We start from the raw sequence: 21,524 nt of genomic DNA on the forward strand, positions 1-21,524 counted from the left end.
TTAATGCGATCATGAACCACAAAACACCACTTCGTATTAATTATTTATGACAGAACAATAAATGTGTAATTTTGCCGCTACAAGTTATTGACAAGTTATCAAAATGGAATGAACCGAATGCAATGTAAAAAAAAGTAAACTTCAAAACGTCAAAAAGTTGTTATTGTTGCGAACTTTAATTTGCTTGCTTAGGACTGCGTTAGGAGAAGAGAAGGATTGCACACGAGTTCTGAGTTTGTCTCAAAATTTTTGTGTTAATTGTGTATTATTCTCCCCTTTGCATTGTTTAATCGTATTTGTTCTGTCCATTGGTGTTGGGTAAGTGTTTTGTGCTTATTTAATGCCAGGTATCGTCGACGATGTCGTCGATTCCACCTAAACCACCGGACCCATGTGCTCGCGTGCAGGATAGTGACTGTTCTGGCCAGGAAGTAGAGATGGCTGATATGCCGCCTCCAAGCCGTAAACGCCGAGACGATTTAGACACTAATATTGATATCCCCAAAAAAACTAAAAATTCTCCATCTGACTCACTGCAAAACATTTGGGTTCATGAAAGCTTCGCCGACTCGAAAAAATACACTGATAATGACGACGGTCCCTTCATTGTCCATGTATCTCGTCAGGAAACTCACCCCAAAGCAGGTACCACCATTAGCCCAATCCAATTTGGCAAGTTATTAACTCATGCAAAAGTCACTGATGTTGCACGAAATGGAGTTAAGTTGGCGGGTCGCAACCGCATTTCCATTGAGTTCTTGTCCCCAGAGGCGGCAAATAACTTCCTGACAAACCCCTTGTTAGAGTCAAGTAGATTCTCTGCCATTATACCTACCTATAATATCACAAGGATGGGAATTATCCGTGGTGTTCCAACAGACTGGAGTTTATCTGAGTTTGTGGACAATGTTGAACTCCCAGATGGCTGTGGCCACATTTGTAAAGTCCGTAGACTAAACCGGAAAGTCTCAAAAGATGGTAATAATGAATGGGTCCCTACAGGCACTGTTGTTGTTACATTTACGGGTCAAACACTCCCTCAAAAAATTTTCTGTTTTTATACTTCACTTCCAGTGGAAGTGTACGAGCTACCCACCATTCAATGCCACAATTGTTGTCGATTTGGACACATTGCCAACGCCTGTCGCTCCAATAAACCTAGGTGCTTCCGATGCGCCCAACCTCACGCTGGGAACAACTGTTCCGTTCCAGAGGCAAATGCTACTTGTTTACTTTGTTTAGGTAGACACTTTGCCACAAGTAAATCTTGCCCAGAGCTTGGTCGACAAAAAGTAATTAAAATTACTATGGCTCAAGAGAACATCTCCTTCCCAGAGGCCTCAGCTAAGGTGCCACCGGTTCGCCGTGCGTATGCTGACGTGGCAAAAACTTTGTTTGCCCCAGTAGCTCCTCCACAATCTCCTCCATCACCCCATAGATTTATATCATACTCACAGCCTCACAGCCAATCAAGTTATCGGAAAACAGTTTTTACTCCGGTAGTGCGCCCAAGAGCTCCCTCGAGTCCGGGATATGATCGTGTAGCCCATCAGGCCTTAATTTCAGATAGAGATCCACCAGCCCCTAATAATGGGGTTTGTTTAAATAACTCTCCTACACCGAGAGGAGATAATCTGTTGGACCTTTTAGTGTCAATGCTTGTCAATATATTGAATAGATATAGTGATTTTTCACCACCGTCCCACGTTGCCAATTTGTTAGGAGACTTGTCAAATGTTATTAACAAAATTCAAAATTATTCAGTGGAACGCTCAGAGTCTACGTCCTAAGAAACATGAAGCCTTACTCATGATTAATTCTCACGATCCAGGAGTCTTTGCTATCTCGGAGACTTGGTTTATACCGGGATCCTATTTTAGGCTACCGGGCTTCTCCTGTCTCCGGGATGACAGAGCTGATGGATATGCTGGTGTTGCATTGTTTATTAAATCTACATTTACGTACTCCCGTATTCCTCTTCCAACTATAACAGGTATCAATGCCATTGCTGCCAAAATCCAAAATGTAACCATTATTTGCATTTATATTCCTAATCCCAGTGTAATTTCAATCTCGGACATTGAGTCAATTTTCTCCCACGTCTCTGGACCTGTTATTATTGTAGGGGATTTTAACATGTCACATTTAATATGGGGTGGTCCTGATTATGACCCCATCGGCTGTGATCTGGTCGACTTGATGGACTCCAGGAATCTTTGCCTCCTTAACGATGGCTCTCCAACGAGATATACTGCTCCGGACCGCAGAGTCAGCGCTGTTGACCTATCTATGTGCTCACCGGATATTAGATCTATGATCTCTTGGCAAATCCTACAAGAGAAATTTGGAAGCGATCACTACGTTATTGTTATTTCGTTTGACCAACCATCCCCTTCCCTCAGGTCTTTCGAACCCTTATTAAAATATCGTCTGTCTCGCGCAAATTGGGATAATTATTCTATTGAGGCTGATGCCAACTCTCATTCTGTCCCTCTCATCAATAATTCCAACGTTGAGGAAGGCTATAACCTTTTTGTTGAAGGCATTTGTAAAGCTGCAAACAATAACATCCCAATTAAAAAGTCTAAGATTGGTAGTAAAGTGTCTCCCCCTTGGTGGGATGTTCATTGTTCTGATATGTACAAACGCCGTAAAGAGGCAGAAATTAACTACTGCCTTACGATGACCATAGAGAACTATCTGCTTTTAAAAAAAATTTCAGCAGTTGCCAAACGTTTTTTCAAAAAAAAGAAACGGTCCTCATGGGTCCGATTCTGCCAGTCTCTTTCCCCTCGGACTCCTCCTTCCTTGTTATGGAGATCCATAAAACGTTTTAGGGGTTCTTTTTCTGGTCGTAGTTGCGACTCGAATGATTATTCAAAATGGATACATGAATTCACAAACAACCTGGCTCCTTTCTCGGCTGCTAACCATGACTGCTTATCTTCGCCATACCCTTCTGCTTTTCCTCATCACTCACTCAATGATCCATTTTCTATGGTAGAGCTTCTATCATCCCTTCAATCCCTTAGGGACTCATCACCTGGTATAGACGGTATCCCATATTCCTTTCTTAAAAAATCTGGCCAATTTACAAAATCTTTATTCCTTTCAATAGTTAACAAATTTTTTGAAACAGCTTTTGTTCCAGAGTCTTGGAAAAACCAGATAATTATCCCAATTTTAAAACCAGGGAAAAACCCTTCGAAATGCTCTTCCTACAGACCTATTGCTCTTTCATCAACCCTTTGCAAGACCATGGAACATATGTTAAAAAGAAGGTTGGAGTGGTTTGTTGAAAGTAAGAATATTTTAGCTAAAACTCAGTATGGGTTCCGTAAAGGTTTGAGCACCACTGATAGTATAGCTATTCTAACCACAGACATTAGAATTGCCCTCTCCAACAACCAGTTCTTAGTGGGAGTATTCCTTGATATCTCCGCTGCCTATGACAATGTCCTGCTTCCAGTTCTCAGGCAGAAACTGCTCAATCTGAGTATCCCTGTGAGGCTAGCATATTTCGTATGTAACTTGTTGATGGAGAGATCAATACAGGTTCGCGTTCAAGGTTCCCTTCTGGAACCAAGGCGTGTATGGAGAGGTTTACCGCAGGGTTCTGTTCTTAGTCCCCTGCTTTACAGCCTTTATACTTACGACCTAGAACTATGTGTTAATTCTTTTTGCAATGTCCTCCAGTATGCTGACGATTTAGTCTTATATGTTTCGTCTGACTCGTTAGAAGAGGCAACTACCAAACTTAACCAAGCTCTCTTATACCTCGAAGATTGGCTGTCAGATCATGGCCTGTCCCTGTCTGTAGGGAAGAGTTCCGCGGTTGTATTTACTAGAAAAAGATCTTTTCCGGACGTTGACATATCCTTTGCGGGCGAACAAATCCCTGTCTGCCAAGGTGTAAAATTTTTGGGGATATATTTGGACAAAACTATGTCAGGCAAAGACCATCTAAATTATATCGTAGACAAATGCGAAAAAAACATTAATATTTTACGCTCCCTATCAGGTGTATGGTGGGGTTCTCACCCCTACTCTCAAAAACTAGTCTATAATGCTATTGTCCGTTCAATTTTTGATTATGGGTCTCTTGTTTTGGAGCCTTGCAATAAAACTGCGTTAAGAACTTTAGATAAAGTCCAATATCAGTGCCTGAGGATTATTCTGGGTGCAATGAAAAGTTCTCCCACAAATGCCCTTCAAGTAGAAGCCTTAGATCCCCCTCTAGACACTCGTAGATCTTATCTCGCTGACAGATATTTTTCTAAAGTTATTCAGTATAACAATCACCCTTTATTACCAAAGCTAGAACTTCTCTCATCTATTATCCCACGCAACAATTATTGGTTCCATAAAGAACATCCATGTCTTATTAAGAGTCTCCAAAAATTTAAGGCCCTTGAGTATAAATGCTTTCAAACAAATATAAACCCTCTTTTCTTGACTTCATTTGATTCTCTCCTTTTTAAACCGAATATCATGCTCAGTTTTGGAATATTAAAGGACTCACCTGGTGCAAATGCTATCTTTGATGACAAAATTAATAGTGCATATAATGATTGGTTGCATCTTTATACAGACGCTTCAAAGGCAGATGATGGACGGGTTGGTGCCGCTGTCTGGGCACCAAAGTACTCAACCCTTTTAAGCTTCAAATGTCCTCCAATATGTACCGTGTTCACAGGCGAAGCTGTTGCTCTATTAGAAGCTGTTAAATTTATACGTGCCCATAACTTCCAAAAAACTATTATCTTTTCAGATTCTTTGAGCTGTCTTTATGCAATCGACTCAAACCAATTTACCTCCATTTCTAAATCACCTTTAATCTTACAAGTCAGAGAAATCTTATATGATTGCCACATTAATAACATTGAAGTAGTCATTGCCTGGATACCAAGCCATACGGGAATCAGAGGTAATGAAGTAGTTGATTCATTTGCTAGGGAAGCAATAACGTCCGGATGTGCCGATCATTATCAGTTTTACGCGCTTGATCTCGCGTGTATGGCGAAAGTAGATTTAAATAAAGCTTGGCAAAAAAGTTGGGATCGTTCCAAGCAAGTAAAAGGGCGGTACTACGGAGATATCCAACCTGAAATTCCCTCAAAACCATGGTTTTTCCGTTATCGCTCGGCGGACAAACAAACCACATCGGTTATATGCCGGCTCCGTATCGGCCACGCGTGCACCCCACTAAATTTATTTAAACTGAAGATACGAAATTCTCCCATGTGTGACTGCGGAACTGAAGAAGGCTCCACAGATCACATTTTCTTCAACTGCCCCTTACAACCTATTTCTTTGTATGATATCCTGCCATCGAAAATTCCCAGGCCCATCAATATGAAATCCCTGCTTTTATTCACTAACACGCCTTTCATTAGACTATTTTGTAAATATATTCATAGATGTGACATTAAATTATAATTATCTGTTATACTGACCAAATATTAAATTACTGTTATTAAGTGTGCATTTGTGACGTTTTGTTTTGTCTGTCTGTGTGCTTAATATCGTGTTTTCCTATTTCAGGTAATACAATACTTATCCCTGGAATTGACTTTGGATAAATTTATCAGACATTCTCTATGGACAAGTGTCTTTTCTATACTTGACTCTGGCAGTAATGGTTGTCTACTATACGACGACCGGTTGCCATTAACCATAAAGTTGAAGTTGAAGTTAATTTGCTTATTTCGCTGACGAAATGATGTAATTTATAATAAATTAGTGTATCTATAATATTTGTAAAGATGTCTGTTATCATTATAGCTGTGGCCACAGAAAGTGGCGTACCGATATTTTCAAGGAAACGAGGTAGCAACGATGGGGTAAGTGTAACTTCTGGCTAAATTTTATCTTATTTTTTATGTATTTTAGGATGATTTAAAGGAAAATTGCCATTTTTGCTACATAATAATTTAACGGTGAATATATAAACCAGGTTATTGACTAAATACATAGCAAAACTAACATTATAATCTTATTCCTTGCGTTTGTATGAAAAATCAGAGAATTGCTTAGAATTATATAAAAAATGGTATAATTGTGACTTGTATACAACATAAGTACAATTTTGCCCCAAGTTTTAGTAGAGGACATCATCTTGTTTGAGAGGAGGTCTGTTCGGAATGTTCGGATTGTCTTATATGGGTTAATGTTAGTCATAATTATCTATGTTGCAGGTCCAATTTTCAACTATAGCATCTCTGCACAGCATTAATATGTTCAGCAAATGTCACAACTCATCACTTGTCAGTACACGAGTAGAAAATGGAAACATTCTTTGGAAAGAATATAGTAAAAGGTAATAAGTTTTTTAATTTTATTTTGACTAGTATCTATCTCTTAATAAGTAACAAATTATTCTTAATTATCTGCTAAAATTTTATTTGTAATATTAATTACACTGAATTTTTTTTAATATCCATTTTCAAATTCAATTTTCATTTGTTAACTTTTTTGATTTTCATCTGTTTTTAAATTTCAGTGTAACCCTCATCGGGATTGCCACAGGTGGCCTAGAATGTGACCTTGAACTGCTTCTCTCCTGCGTTCATGATGTGATGATATTCTGCATTGGCAAGAAAGAGTTGGAGAATCTGAAGAACATTGACCAGATCAAACGTGACTTGAGACAGTGTTACCCAATATTGGACTATTTGCTAGAATCACTTGACCCGAATGCAGTCGCCAGTCCACTGCCTACATTGGTGTTGGATCTTATACAGAGTGTCTTATGTCCACAAGCACAACAGTTACAGGTAATTTAAGATAAATAGTCAGTTGCTTGAAATTAAATTATCATTACAAACCAAAAGACACTGACACTTATAACAAATCTGCTCATAGTAAACAGAAAAAAGAAGATACATACTGATTGCAGATTATAGCCAGGAAAAAAAACAAACTAAAAGCTAGAACATGCATGATTATGAAAAATACAAAAGAAAGAGAATAGAAATCATAGATACATAGTGAACTTTTACTGTTTATACCCCATCTGATTAATCTTGGCCTGTACTAATTGAAACAATGAAATAGACCATCATCAATTTAAGAGCCACGCTCTTGTCGGTGCAGCATTCTCCATGCTACTTTTTTAGGGAAAAATAGGGCAGTGGTTTCCCTCTTGCCTTCCGCCCCGCAGTACTCTGTCTGACATGAGTGGGATGGCGCCCAGAGTAGTCTATTACAAAGCCATACTAGGACTCCTGTCCTCCGCCTCTGAATAGTACTGACAGTTACTGCTGCCCTCTGTCAGGTAAATAAAAAAATAAAAATAGACAAGTAATTATAATATATTTTGTGGTAGATAATTTGTTACATTTTTCAGCAAGCACTTGACCATTACGCCGAGAGTGTGACCGGTCGTTGGGCATGTCTAAGCATCCATGGTCACCTGGTGGCCACAAGCTCTGACTTCTGTGAGTTGGACCCAAGAGAAGCCCGTCTTATGCTACTACTGGCCACTGCCCAGGATGGAGCACCCTTAAGAGACACTCCAGTTTATCTCCCCCATATGAGTCCTAATGTAAGTTGATGGTAAAATAATCATTAACAGCTAATTTAATATATTTATACTTTTCTGACCCCCTCCGGTTGATTGAGGGGAGGCCTGTGCCCAGCAGTGGGACGTATATAGGCTGTTTATGTATGTATGTATACTTTTCTACGAATTAATCAGAAGGGGAAGCATGTTTCACCATCTTTTCTGTATTGTTTGTTGTTGTGGTGTTTTTTATCCCATTATTTACCATTTATTAGCCAGCTATATGCAACTCCATATTCTTACATAATAACCAAGGATCCAGTGCTCTCTTGTTTAACCACTGTCTCAGATATTGGTAAGTGACGTTCTGTCGTAAAACCGCGCACGTATACCTAGCAAATTCCTATTCACTCTAGCCTTGAACTCTCAAGATTGCATGTCGGTAACACTGGCTATTTTGGGCCCACTATGGCTAGGAAGAGCAAGAAATAAAGATACATGGAAATCACTAGAGGAGGCTTTTGTGTCGAAAGGACAGACTACACAGGGGACTGTTAGCTCTTAAGAATTATATTTAAATATTTTATCATTGTTCTAAGTGTTTAGTTAAATAAAAGGCTTTGAAATTGAACACTGGCTATTTACGTTTCAACTTGTTTCTAGGTAGCCTTCAGAGCAGTGACTTGCAAGCTGTTAGCAGACGTGTACATTCTGGTGGTGTGCGGCGCGACGCCGACGTTGTCCGAGATCGATGAAATAGTTCTCCATTGCTGGGAGGGGTATGCACAGACCATTAAAGAGGCCAAACTCGTGTACCCAAGGAACTTCCCTATGAGCATTGCGTTTGAGAACTGTGTGCTGAGGTAAGTTATGGATGTTAACAATATTCAACATAATTTTTAATCGATCTCTATAAAGAGGACGTCCGTAAATCAATGCGTAGCCACTGAATCGTCGGTTCCCTTTGTGTCCACCTATGAATGCGAATGAACGTTTAGACCACAGTGCTCTAAAAGATATTATCCGTTGCAGAGCGTGTTCCATATGGAGTACTACGGAGCAATCGCATCACTAAAATAATCAAACACTCGTATCTCTATTCACGAAACTGATTTGTTTCGTATGATGGAGATAAGAGTAATATTGTAAAAAATAATTTTATTTCACAAACTGGAATCGCTGATGAGGGACGTAAAGCTGTCAGACTTAAATGGGATTGGACCGGACAGGACATGTTTGTCGCATGCACCCTGAACGGTGAGCAATGGATCGTCATTCATTGGGTGCCGTATGACGCTTAGAGACGTTGTGGTAGACCTCGGTAGGCACAGGACCGCGAAAAATGGAAAGAGACAAGGGAAGCCTTTGCCTAGCAGTGGGGCTAGATTGGATTAGAATTTTATGCTAAAAAAAGTTTTAAAATGTACACTGTTATTACAGCGTTTTATTAGTAAACATCAAAGGGAGACGGTGCGTCTTCTCTCGTCATCTGCACGCTCCCAGTCAGAAAGGGAAAACAATGTCTGGAGCACACCGCTTGGATATATTAAGAACATTTTACGTCACCACGGCTAGACACTTGGCGCCGGAGCTACGACTCAACGATGAACATAATAGAGGTAATGAATTGGTCAGTTGTTGGAACTGATTCTGGCAGACACCAACTTAAAATGAATTTGCCAGTTCTAAAATTAGTTCTATCTCTGTCTCGCACTTATTGTAAATGAGGGACGACACTATTGTTAGAGCTGTCAAACTAAGTTAAAATTAAGTTTGTCCGACTTAATATTGGTGCTGATTCCAGCAGACACCTCCTAATTTTAAGTTATTCAGGTAATTTTCTGTCCTTTTCGGCGGAGAAGAATATGACAGGTTTAACCTTGGTATAACTAACAAAAAATTGGAGATTACAAGAAAGACCTAGTTCCAAAACTTTCAAAATGAATTAATGTTTTTATGTTTCATAAACTTATACATAAGTACATAAACTCACACACAATTTTATCTTTTCAGAGGCTGACGATTTGGTAGGTCTATGCGAGACATATTGGTGCTCTGAATATCATAACTGCCATGCTCAAAGGTCTGGAAACCTCCTATGTTGCGTCCTTTATTCTTCTAGTGTGCCTACACATACTATGAGGTAAGCTGGCCTAACTTAACTAATTTACATGACATAAGGGAGGAATTCGAATACATGTCCATTCGAATGGTCATTCGAATATATCATTCACATTCGCCCATCACTACCAATCACTGTCCGATACCCTATCCAGAGACAGCATGCTATAGCGTGCTGGCTGACGCGCGCTATCGCCTCGTCGATTCCGCCGCGTGCAGTTGCTTTCTCTCGCTCTTGTATATAACAGTTCTGAGTAACAGAAAAGGATAGAAATCTAGGAATGAGCGATGAAGTGCTGATAAATATGTTTTAGACCCTAATCGTATAACTCGGTCTCTATATTGATTATATAGAAATGTGATTTTTTGAAACTGACAACTCTTGTACATTATTTGATAGTTTAGCCAATGAAGTGTGTCAAGATTGAAGCTAATGAAATTCCATAATCACTGTTTACCCCGGTGGGTAATAGGCGTGAGTTTATACATGTACGTATGTTTAGCCAATCATAAGATAGAATTCTATCTGTCAATAATTTATCTGATGTAGGGTAGTTTCCAACTAGTCAAATCACTTCAGTTACTTTTTACTAAACGTCAAAACATGAAATTACTATGGAATTTGTATGAAAGCAACCTGTGACGTCATAGAAAAACGTGACAAAATGTTGTACTTATTACATTTTTCATTATAAAAAATCGTAAATATATTAAATAGAATAAACGTTTTTTGTCACTTTTAGATATCTTTATTTAGTAATCAGATTTTCGTAATTTATCTTTGACCTAGGAAACTAGTAAATGCAGTCTTATTCTATTACCTATGAGACACAATTTTTATTATTATCTTGAGTTTTACTAATTTTGTGTTTGTTACAGATTGATAACCAGTCGGACACTACAAGATCTGATTACGAACAAAGATATTTATTGGTAACCTGTGATACCTACTTATAAACGTCAATGTATGCTACCAATTCCGTCCAAGACTTTTCTGAATTAATATTATCAATATTATTATACTTATATAAGGTAATGAAATAAAACAAATTTTTAATTTTATCGCTTTTATTACCAGAATGTTCAAACTCTAACACAATGTTTATCTGGAGTTCAAAAGGTAAGTCACTAAAAAGGCAAATTTGTATACTAAATATACACATTTCATTTACATTCCCATACCATCAGTTGTGATTTGTCATCTAAGTGTTGAAATTAATAAATAACATGATTTATTTAGACCTATTAATATAAAATATATGATGGTTTTATGATTGGTGTTTGTCGGATGCATTTAAAAAACATTTGAGTGTAAAATAATTTGATTTGTCAAATAAGTTCATTGCAAATGCTTTTGACGGTGGTTGCCCTTGAATATTTTGTAGGATAGTTACAAAACGTCGCCGTGTAGTGAAAAAACCCGGTAAGCAATTGCCAAAACACTTTCTGTTGTGATTTTCTTCAACAAACCTTGAAACGCACAGGCTATTTTTATTCCTGGTTATTTCTTTATGCTTGCTATATCTGCAATCTGTATCTACTATGATCACTTTGTTAAGAGCAAAGTTTCAGGTAGTGTCCTTCCAGAGAACAGCTTAATAAGCTAAGCTATGACCACTCATTCTTCTGAAATCAAATGAGACATATACAAATATAGGGTTAAAAACGAGACTACGAACTTTATCTAACTAAGATTGAACCAAGCGTATCCGTTGCGAGGTTTTCACTATAAGGTGATAAGCAGTTACCTTTATAACCGATGAAGCTTTGCCCCGAAACCGAATGGTATTGTAACACCGGCACTAAAGCATCTTTGATAAATTTATAAATAAATAACGAAAGTTGACGTATCATAAACATAGAAAAGTTGTGAATATCTTTACGAACTTTTACCCCGGCCATATTCTTGACTTACGTTTTTGTAACTATCCAACGACATATGTAAAACTACGAAATATCAGAGAGAATGTTGGCTAGAAATGAACCAGAAAAGCCCATCAAACCGTCATTCACTAAGCACCATAACATTATTACTTTTATACGGTTGGTATCACAAAATACGTAAAGCTAATTACATTTTATTTGATAATAACATGTCTGTTGAAAACTAGTTCCTAATTTTATACACCGTTTTGTAATTGTCCATTTTAGAATCCGTTTACATTATTATTAATTCCATTTTTGTGATGTTGTTTATTATAGTCATTTTTTCTTTTTAAATTCTAACAAAGGTAAAATCGTCTGTCAGACTTGATAAATGAGCTATTAAAAGTTAGAATATCAGCATACTTATTGCCAATGATAAATACGAACCATTTCATTATTTTCATCTCTTGTAAACATTACCATAACACAATTTAATTCATAGATAAAGATAAAACAACTGCAAACATCCTTAACTTATATTAAGTATGTGACAACGAAAAGCAGCCATTAACTTCTGTTGCCTCTCGTATGAGGTTTTATCATTTGTTCTGGCTTAGGCGCAATATTGAAATATAATACTGGTGCCTATTCGGGCGGACACAAACTTAACCTAATTTTAGTCTGACAACTATAAATTGTTGCTGACCTTCACTTACAATACGTACAAGAAAGAGATGCACCTAGTCCTGTCAAATTAAGTTTGTCGTTGCCTGAATCGACACCATTGCCTATAATTCTCTCTAGCATGTAGTGACAGCAGAACGGTACAGTACAGTCATGAGCAATATAATGTACCCACTTTAGGACTCTGTCGCACTAACATATTTGACATTTAGTGAGACTTACAGTTCAATTTGTCAAAAAAGTTAATGTGACATGGTACCAAAGTGTATACATATTAATGCTCGTGACCGTACAGCCTAGTGCGAAAGAGACGACAACTGTCACAACAAAAGAGAGAAAAATACTATACTGACAGTTGTCCTACTCACCATGCTATAACACAAGAGGTTTAAGACCATCAAGGGAGTTTCTGCACTACATTCAGAGTCCGTGATGGCGGACATCGAATGTAGTGCGTAAAAACTGCCATGCAACTGTTCTACGACCACGTTCGGATCCGTCATTCTCGGGCTTGCATCGAATGCTGAAACACCGTAGGGTCTGTTCATTCGCGACTGTTTTTAATAATTGAAAATATATATTTAAAAAGAAATCGCTCTTTTCTTACCCAACGAAGTGATCAATGTTATACGCTTACATTATTCTCTTTACAAAACTCGATCACTTCTTAGATCCGATAGTCTAATAAAATATAATAAGCTCACGACTATGTATTCCGAATTAATATAGTCAGAGGTACATCCATCACAAGATGAATCAAATATGTACACATGCTTGCTGTTAGACCAACGTGGTAGGTGGTGAGCCATATCGCCGTGCATAACGGCAGAGCCAACTGTGAAATAACGCTCAGGCCAAAACATCAACCGATTACAGACAAATAATAGAAGAAAGTTTAAAAACCAAATCGATAAAACTCCTAAATAAAACGAATATAACTCGCGGCATAAGATAGCAATAAAATCGAAGATCACGCAAAGCTTCAAAATTAATGTACAAATCTTATAAGTTAAAAATGCCTTCTACAATGGCTGTACTAAAATAGGCGGGTGTAGTGTGTAGATTTGTATTTATTTATATATAGTCACTTCTACCCACGATATCCGAGCATCATGCTACGAGGGCTGGTAGATGCCAGAAGACTAGACAGTCTTCCAGCAAAAATCTGTCCTTATCACGTAATAGAAAAAAGTAGTTGGAAGGGCCAAGTGAGCGCCATACAAGTATGAGCAAATAGTTCAAACTTCAACTTTGCACTTCACTCTTCCGCACGGAGCTCCGTGATATTGTGCATTATATCTTGCAGAGCAAAAAATCAAATATAGACTATCACGCAAGGAGATCCCTCCTTATCACAGGAATGCTAAAAACTTTAGTACGATCGGCTATTTATCATAAAAGTACTTTCGTATGCAGTATCTTACGAAAAGTAATGATAAAATTGCAGCCTATCACATAAAATATACATTGCCAGTTTCCAACCTCTTTCTTCCATTCCGTGGTCGTATTATCGTAGGTCCCTTTTACTATAATATTGCGTTCCAATATTCCAGTTTTACCAACACACAAGGAAGAAATTTATGGAGCTACTTGAAACTAGCCAACAGTCTGCACTGAGGCTGTTTTATTTTGCATTTGAGCTGTTGTATGAGGTCGAATATTTTCAGCGAAGGGCCTACTTTCATTTCTAGGAGTTCTATGATTTCGTCCTTAGATAATTGGAGCATCATTGGGCCTGTTATGTTGGCGAAATTGATGCAATATGGTTGGCAGTCGTTGACCGTTAAGAACTTGGCCACGTCTGCCGTCGTCCAGTTCTCTGGGTCGACTGTATTGAGGACTTCTAAGGGCACAGTGGTGTTGACTAGTCTAGGTATAACCTTGTCGGATTCCAATGCTTCTGAGCGCTCCGTTGACGATTCTTCGGGCATTTCATACTCTTCCGACGGATCCGTTTCTAACGGAGGATTCTGAAACAATATGATGTTACATAAGCTCACGAGAATATCCCAATAAAGCTACGTCTATCGCTAGATGAACTAAGTACCCACACCTCACCAAGGTTTCTGTTAGACCATCATGACAGGTGGTGAGCCAACACAATGCTGTGAATTGGAAAGCTATTACTCTACCTACTGCTCTACCTAACTATTCTAAAACTCATTTGTTACTTTTATGCAATATACTTTTTACATTACGTGGTGATTTGTGATCGAACCTCCTTGGGACCTTACCTTATCCTTCAGAGCGCTCTGACCACTAAAACACGGTAGCAGTTAACTCTCATTCATAATAGAATAAACACTTACAATTGGGACCATGGCTGTAGACGGTGCCATGTCGCCGTGGCATGTGGTGGCGGTGTCCATGGTGTTGAGACCTAATGCAACTTACCGATTCTTCGGATCTATGTTCGATTCCGTTTCCGTTTTTGTCGTCGTCGACTTCCATTTTGATGGGTTCTAGCGGCGCGCGGGGCTCGTCATTTGACACCTCAGACACGCTCGTCGGTGGCGACAAGCTCTTGGCCTCACCCATATCGGAGTTCTGAGAACTGTCTTCAGTTGAATTCAGAGGTTGAGGCACTACTTTCGGCGCTGTAAAATAAAAAAAAGACATAAATATCTGTAGTCTTCTAAGAATCGTGGCTGAAAGAATGGATGGCTCATTCTGAAAGCACTGGGTTATGTTATGACCCCCGTGTTACCTTTATGCCGTGTGACCAATCGCTGCTAACATGGTCTACTAACACCTATGGATAATATTATTAATATTCTTTATTATTAATATTCTTATGGATACTTTGCTGTTGTCTCTTTCACTCCCGTTGCAATGGGTACTCGCATGTGACAACAATAATTTCAATCAAACTGCGTAGAACGGTAATTCGGCACCACGAAACAAATCGTATTGAGCGCCGACCTTATCCCCTGTGGGTTTTACCTTAGTTTTAAATAGCCATAAGCCGCTAAGAAAGAGTGCGTGCGGACTGTTTCACTCGCAATTAAGCGTCAGTCGGTAAGAATGAGATGTTTGTAGCATCATCTTACCTGGCGCGTTATTCAAGAAGTGCGCCTAGAACAATGTGGTTTTTCGATAAGTTTTGTAAAACATAATTCTCCGTTATTGTCAATAGGATTGAACAGCACACAATAAGGAACAATACTATGTATAGAACGGCAACTCTCAGCTCCCCACCAGCGGCTGAGCTAGGTTTACCTATTTATTTTATGATAACGTCAATGTATAGTGTCGGTGTTAAAGATTTTTTGTAGTAAGTGGCCGGGGTGTGGTAATTAGTCAGAGAAATAGACGCGATAAAGCGTCTCCACCCGAGTTTGTCATAGTACTCACGTGGTCTCCGCCGTCGCCTGCTGGGCTTGGCGGGCGGCTTGCGCGGTTGGCGCGGCGGCGGCTGCAGTGGGCCCTCCAGCCGGTGGCCCACCGCGCGGCACCACCCCACCGGGTACATGTCCGTGCTGTGCGCCCACAACCACTGGTCATACTCCGCGCCCCACCCGTCGAAGTGTACCTACAATGGTAAACACATATCTACATAGATAATAATAAATAGCTTATATATTATATATCTGACTGCTGGGCACAGGCCTCCCCTCAAACAACATAGGGGGTATGGAGCTTACTCCACCACGCTGCTCCACTGCTGATAGGTGCAGTAAATAATGAATAATACATACATAATGAGGAGCTCGGTGGCGCAGCGGTAAACGCGCTCGGTCTGCGATTGTTGACGTAAAGCAACTTTCGCAGAGGCCGGTCATAGGATGGGTGACCACAAAAAACAAAAAAGTTTTCATCTCGAGCTCCTCCGTGCTTCGGAAGGCACGTTAAGCCGTTGGTCTCGGCTGCATTAGCAGTCGTTAATAACCACCAATCCGCACTGGGCCCGCGTGGTGGTTTAAGGCCCGATCTCCCTATCCATCTATAGGGAAGGCCCGTGCCCCAGCAGTGGGGACGTTAATGGGCTGATGATGATGATGACATACATAATAGAACTCTCCGCATCCACCGGTTGTACAGGACATTTACAAGAAGAAAACTTGTACAAAAGTGATATAGGTATTCTATACTATCTGTGATAGATGATATTATGCTGAGTGCAGTATAGCGCTGATAAAGATATGAAGGCCCAAGAGATAAGTAAAGGCACCCACCTTGAGCAAGTCGGAAACGACCCTGGCGATGGTAGCGACGCACACGAGGCGCGGGTCCATAAGGTCGGCACACTCCAGCCGCATTCCCGCCACGAAACCGTGTGATACCACGTGGCCGCGCGCCGCGAACACACTCCGCCCGGCCGCGCGGCTCCCACTCATTGATAGATACCTCTCCCAATGGAACTCTTCTGGCGTAATCCTGTATATCCGAATACCATTCGTCAACATTCGTGTGACGGCCTCCGTGGCCCGCTAGTTGAGCTTTGGGCTCTCGAGCATGAGGTCCCTATGGCTCATGTACAGACTACGTGACTTCGACATATCACCAGATGGCGTCAACAGATCTCTCATCTATCTTCCTAAAGACCTAACGACCTCCGTGGTTAAGCGTTGGGCTCACGATCTGGAGGGCCCGGGTTCGATTCCTGGTGGGGACATATCACAAAAAATACTTTGTGGTCCCTAGTTTGGTTAGGACATTACTGGCTGATCACCAGATTATCCGAAAGTAAGATGATCCGTGCTTCGGAAGGCACGTTAAGCCGTTGGTCCTGGTTACTACTTACTGATGTAAGTAAGTAGTCATTACATGAGCCATGTCAGGGCCTTTGGCAGCTCAAAAGTAACCCTGACACCAGGGTTAGAAGAAGATGAAGATCTATCTTCCGTTGAATAAAAATTTCTTCTAGTTTTATTTAGCATATATAAAAATTAAAATCAAATTATTAGTAATTAGAGATTAAAATCTTACCCAGACGGAGGCACGAGAGGTATATTGTTGGCCAAGGCAAATCCAACAGGAAATATACACGGTGACCTTTGATGGTAGCAAAACCAATCTGCGCCTGTGGCATCGGCAGGGTAACAATCTATTCTTATCATCATATACCCCTCATTCAATATCTGCATCACCGTAGCTGCACAAATGGCTGAAAGGTTCAATGGATCAATCGCTTCTAACTTTAGTCCCTCAGAAAACAATGGGGGTTCATTTGAAGGGTATTTGAAAAACATCTCCTGGGTCGTATCATTAGGCAACAGGCGGCCCGCAGCCACTCTCTGGCAGTAACTTTGCGGCGCATCTAAAGGATGACCAACTCTGAACGCCCATCCGACTGGATGTATCAATGGCGAGTCTTCGTGACACCAAAACCCATTGTCTTCAGGTGAGCTGTCATAGTATTTGATATGCAACCTCTTTCCAATTATTTCGCAAACACTTGCAACCTGAAATATGAAGAAATTTTATAAAATAAATTATGACATTAATTTAAGTTATTGGTTTATCTTTTGATTATTGAACTAGACCCATTCATTATGTGTTCTCATTTACGTGAATCAGAGTGCGACAAATAAGAAAGAAGATAAATTACAATTACCTTAACTTGTGAAATCCTATTTTTATCGACAACCTCCATGATGGAGCCGATGGAAAATCTTGATACTAGACTGTCATTCAATTTTGAATAAAAATTAGCTGGCAGGGTCCTTGCTCCTGTTAGCTGCTTGACTAGGAACCTGGAAATTCAAAAACATAAATACAGCTATCTCTTTATACTGATATATTTGATGTTCATTGGAGTCGTAGCATATTATATCTATTTAGGTTCATACTCCATCGGAAAAAATATTCTGGTTCAGTAGTACATACCTAGTATCATTTTGGAATTTCATGCATGTAGCATCAAGCCTCTGTATTTAAAACTTTACTTACTTCTTCCAATCTGTGTACTTGTCTTCAATGCTTCGCGGTGGTATGAGCGGCTTGCCGCGTGTGGCACACCAGCCTACAGGGTGCACCTCTGAACAACACAGGTTCACCCAGAAATCCTTAGAGTCATCACTCCCAAAACCCTCGTATCGGAGCAGCCCCATGTAGCCTTTCACCTGGTGTATAAAGTTATTCTAAATGATGCAATTTAAAATTATAAATCATACAGGTTCAGGCCCGATTTGGATAACTAAATAATGTCAAAAAAGAAACAAAGTACTTAAGACGCGTGGTGCCATAGAGACATGAAACTATACGTAACTAGAGGCAGACCATTAATAAAGAAGACAAGGCTATCTAATCTACTCAAGGACTGAAGAAGGTTAGCACACACAGAGTAGGAAGGAATGGAGCGGAACTAAGTAACTAAGTAACCTACTTATAGATAGTTACACTGCCTAGTAAGAGTGAAAAATGTTATGATGTGAATAGGTAAAAGCCTATAATAATAATGAAATCAATCACCTTCAAAACAGAAGCTACCCAAAAATAGTCACTCAACTTCTCCGAAAAGTTGTCACAGTCCGTATTCTTCACTTCTACCTTCATGCCTTCAAATGTGCTGTCCCACATTTCATGTAAGGGTGCATGTTTGAACAAGCTAACTGGGGCTGCTAGGAAGTCACATCCGAACAGCTCATCTTTCCATTCGTAACTGTTGGCAACCACAGCTGCAGATTGCTTGATTGGGCCAGCCTGGTAAAAATACAAATTATATTTAGTTACAATTTTCTTTAATCACAGCCCTCGCGGCACAGCAATGGCGTCAATTTATATCGAGAGCTTGGACCAATAGCCGTAAGATGTATATCCACGTAGATAGCATTTGTTGTGTCTATTATTAGTCGAAACCCTCGATATAATTCGCGCCGCGCGGTGCGGTTGCCATCCAGAGCATGCAAGACTAAGTAAAAAAATGTCCTAGAAGGTATTTTAGAAAATTCACTTAACATTGTTAATAATAATTATGAGTTCTTCAATTCATTTACTTTTATTTCTATGAGAATGAGAAGTATAGATTAATGTATGAACCTAATAACACATTAGACAGTCCCAAACAAAACTTAAGTCTGCTGGAATATATTTATTGCTGAAGTCCTAAATCTAGAATTTACCATTAAATCATTGTAAAACTGTATACTGAATAACAACAACCTGTAAATCATGAAGTGTGGCTTGCCACTGTTGCAGCTGTGGCAGTGGTTCCAACGGAATCATGCCTGCCATATGCTCTGTGCTCTCCATGAGTTTGAACTTCCACGTGTAACGGTGCTTCTTCCTCACACTACTCGTCTGGCATTGTGGTGAACAGAAATTATTGTTTTTTCTGTAGAAACCACTGCGACGACCAACACGTCCACAAAATTCACATAATGCTGAAATCACAGCTCTGTTATAGAGTAAAAAAGAATCAATAAGTGAAAAGATGAGGATGAATTTTGTAGTGATCATATTTAAAAAAAATAAGATTATTTACTTATATATTCAGCCTATTTCCACCTACTGCTGAGTATAGGCCTCCTCTCGAAGATTAATCATTACAGCATAAACAGAGATTATGATCTTCATAACAATTCATAACAAAAGTAGCTGTAAGTTAAATTCTGGTCACTTGTGGTATCTACACACCGCATTAAGGATCACAGGCGTGATCTTGTGTATGTAAATAAAGTATAAGCTACATTATAGGAGAATGATAAGTTCTTTGCATTGCGACCGGCTGTTAATCTATTTTAACACGATGGATTCTAAACACAGCAGCACAGCCAAGACACTTACCAAAACCATCCTTTTCCAATGGAACTATAGTGAGATCGTCGACAAGATTTTGTTCTTCAGGTGAACCAGAAACGTTATTTGCATTTACATCAGCGCCGGCATCGTAAAAAGCCATGTTTTAATGCAAGGCATCAAAAGAAAATCGAACACAGTTGTTGTAAACACTGCAATGGTCATTTCTTATAATTAATATTACGCTTCACAGATAGATTCTGCACGGTTCTTCTGATATCCAAGGAATATGTGCATATATATTATAGTTAATCTTAATTGTTTAATGATCTAAAAATGATTTTGATTGGTAAATTGTAGGTATCTATCGCAAAATCTTTAGCACTGCACTGCACGCACGCAAGCATCAAAGTTTATTGCGATTTTTTTTTTACATGTAGCGTTAGTTGTTTTGGCACACGAATAAGAACTAAACTACCACAAACTAATAAGAAGATACCACGTATCAGACTACCGACTTCCATAAATATTTTTGTAACAGGCGGGGTGAAATTGAATTTGGCATGTAATGTAATGTCGTCAAAGACCTTGTATAGAATAGACGGAGCATATTTAAGACGAAAGAAAAACATAGGTTTTGTCTTTCGCACTCATGTGAGCCGTCATAAGTTAAAAAGAGATAAATATACTATCGTCGTAACGTCTTTTGTACTCGTGTAGCGGGTTTGTTATAGAAACGTACCTATAGTATATGTTTTTGTATCAGAACCACTAGTGCCGTTCCATGTCTTTATCGACATTATTATTGGCTAAATATTTCATGTTAGTCCAAGATCTAAAAAAATATACATTACAAATTGAATGATTAATTAAATACAGAAATAACGACCTAGTATCCATACCTGGGTGGGTAGAACCACAAGTAAATTAGTTAAAACGATACCTATTTGTACCCTGATAGAAAGATACCTAAGAAGAACCGTACGTTGCGGTGACAGATTCAGAACCACTTATTCAACGTAATTATCATGGACAAACTTGTTAAAAGTCAATTTATCATTTTTTAATCTATGTCATTTCGCAAGGTGTTATGGCCGAGGAGGTCGAGGACGGTCCATCTAGTCCACATATACTATAGTATCATTTTAATACGACTACTACTATATTTAACTGACATACTAATTATTTTGTGCAATAGAGAATATTTGTATTGTATTGAAATATTTTTTTCATGCTAATGTAGAATACAAAAACGAAATAGCTGCAAATTTATCTATAAACTTATAACTAAACTTAAACTCACCATATGTGAGATATGTGAGTGAATATTGTTGGTACTGCATCTCTATGTAATATTTTTGTTTGGTATCCTGCTCGATAGAAAGCAAGATACATCGAAATGTAATTAGCACAGGCTTAAATAAGGAGAAGGCGTCCTTCAGAAGAGAGAATTATCTCGTTTCATGGTCTGAATCTAATTGTTTCTTAATTTCTTGTTTCGTAAATTAGGATATTTAGGAAATCTGGAAAATACAATATCTTTATGTAATCTTCATCCAAATCGGAAACAGGTCGAAAAATAAATTAAACGTGAATAGAATAACGCAACATGTAGATGTTACATTCAAACATAATATTATGTTATCGATATCAAAGGACAACACTACTT

At 39.0% G+C, this 21,524-nt stretch overlaps 2 protein-coding genes across 9 annotated transcripts; one reads left to right on the forward strand and one right to left on the reverse strand.

The window, feature by feature from the left end:
• The first annotated feature begins 156 nt into the window (after positions 1-156).
• Positions 157-10,682, forward strand: LOC126368372 (protein fuzzy homolog). 7 transcript variants are annotated; one of them, XM_050012312.1, is made up of 10 exons: positions 178-318; positions 4,772-4,927; positions 5,545-5,843; positions 6,198-6,319; positions 6,503-6,776; positions 7,349-7,546; positions 8,168-8,367; positions 8,945-9,123; positions 9,518-9,647; positions 10,505-10,682. In XM_050012312.1, exons 3-10 carry the CDS (start codon positions 5,766-5,768, stop codon positions 10,560-10,562), a joined length of 1,239 nt encoding a protein of 412 aa, XP_049868269.1. In that variant the 5' UTR covers positions 178-318; positions 4,772-4,927; positions 5,545-5,765; the 3' UTR covers positions 10,563-10,682. The 7 variants fall into 7 exon arrangements, 6 of the variants coding, with proteins under 6 accessions (XP_049868265.1, XP_049868269.1, XP_049868267.1 ...); XM_050012310.1 differs by lacking the exon at positions 4,772-4,927; XM_050012313.1 differs by lacking the exon at positions 4,772-4,927 and having other exon boundaries at positions 183-233.
• A 386-nt stretch (positions 10,683-11,068) lies between these two features.
• Positions 11,069-20,327, reverse strand: LOC126368380 (polycomb protein Sfmbt). 2 transcript variants are annotated; one of them, XM_050012333.1, is made up of 10 exons: positions 19,904-20,327; positions 19,280-19,500; positions 18,590-18,820; positions 18,068-18,240; positions 17,733-17,871; positions 17,105-17,580; positions 16,351-16,552; positions 15,530-15,707; positions 14,570-14,772; positions 11,069-14,145 (listed from the first exon to the last, which is right to left on the reverse strand). In XM_050012333.1, the coding sequence occupies exons 1-10, from the start codon at positions 20,016-20,018 to the stop codon at positions 13,762-13,764; spliced, it is 2,322 nt and encodes a 773-aa protein (XP_049868290.1). In that variant the 5' UTR covers positions 20,019-20,327; the 3' UTR covers positions 11,069-13,761. The 2 variants fall into 2 exon arrangements, with proteins under 2 accessions (XP_049868290.1, XP_049868291.1); XM_050012334.1 differs by having other exon boundaries at positions 19,280-19,514; positions 19,904-20,031.
• Between the last annotated feature and the right edge of the window lie 1,197 nt (positions 20,328-21,524).

The sequence above is a fragment of the Pectinophora gossypiella genome, chromosome 7 (genome assembly GCF_024362695.1).
Source record: "Pectinophora gossypiella chromosome 7, ilPecGoss1.1, whole genome shotgun sequence".
Classification (NCBI taxonomy): domain Eukaryota; kingdom Metazoa; phylum Arthropoda; class Insecta; order Lepidoptera; family Gelechiidae; genus Pectinophora; species Pectinophora gossypiella.

What these genes read in the sequence shown, in the direction of transcription:
- LOC126368372 (XM_050012307.1), top strand. Translation starts at nt 1,735, where the DNA reads ATGTTATTAACAAAATTCAAAATTATTCAGTGGAACGCTCAGAGTCTA. An exon ending in AAGCCATACGGGAATCAGAG is followed by an intron (nt 4,928 to 5,544) that starts GTAATGAAGTAG and finishes TTCCTATTTCAG; the next exon opens with GTAATACAATACTTATCCCT.
- LOC126368380 (XM_050012333.1), bottom strand. Translation starts at nt 20,018, where the DNA reads ATGGCTTTTTACGATGCCGGCGCTGATGTAAATGCAAATAACGTTTCT. An exon ending in ATAGGATTTCACAAGTTAAG is followed by an intron (nt 17,581 to 17,732) that starts GTAATTGTAATT and finishes TTCATATTTCAG; the next exon opens with GTTGCAAGTGTTTGCGAAAT. An exon ending in AACATAGATCCGAAGAATCG is followed by an intron (nt 14,146 to 14,569) that starts GTAAGTTGCATT and finishes ATATTGTTTCAG; the next exon opens with AATCCTCCGTTAGAAACGGA.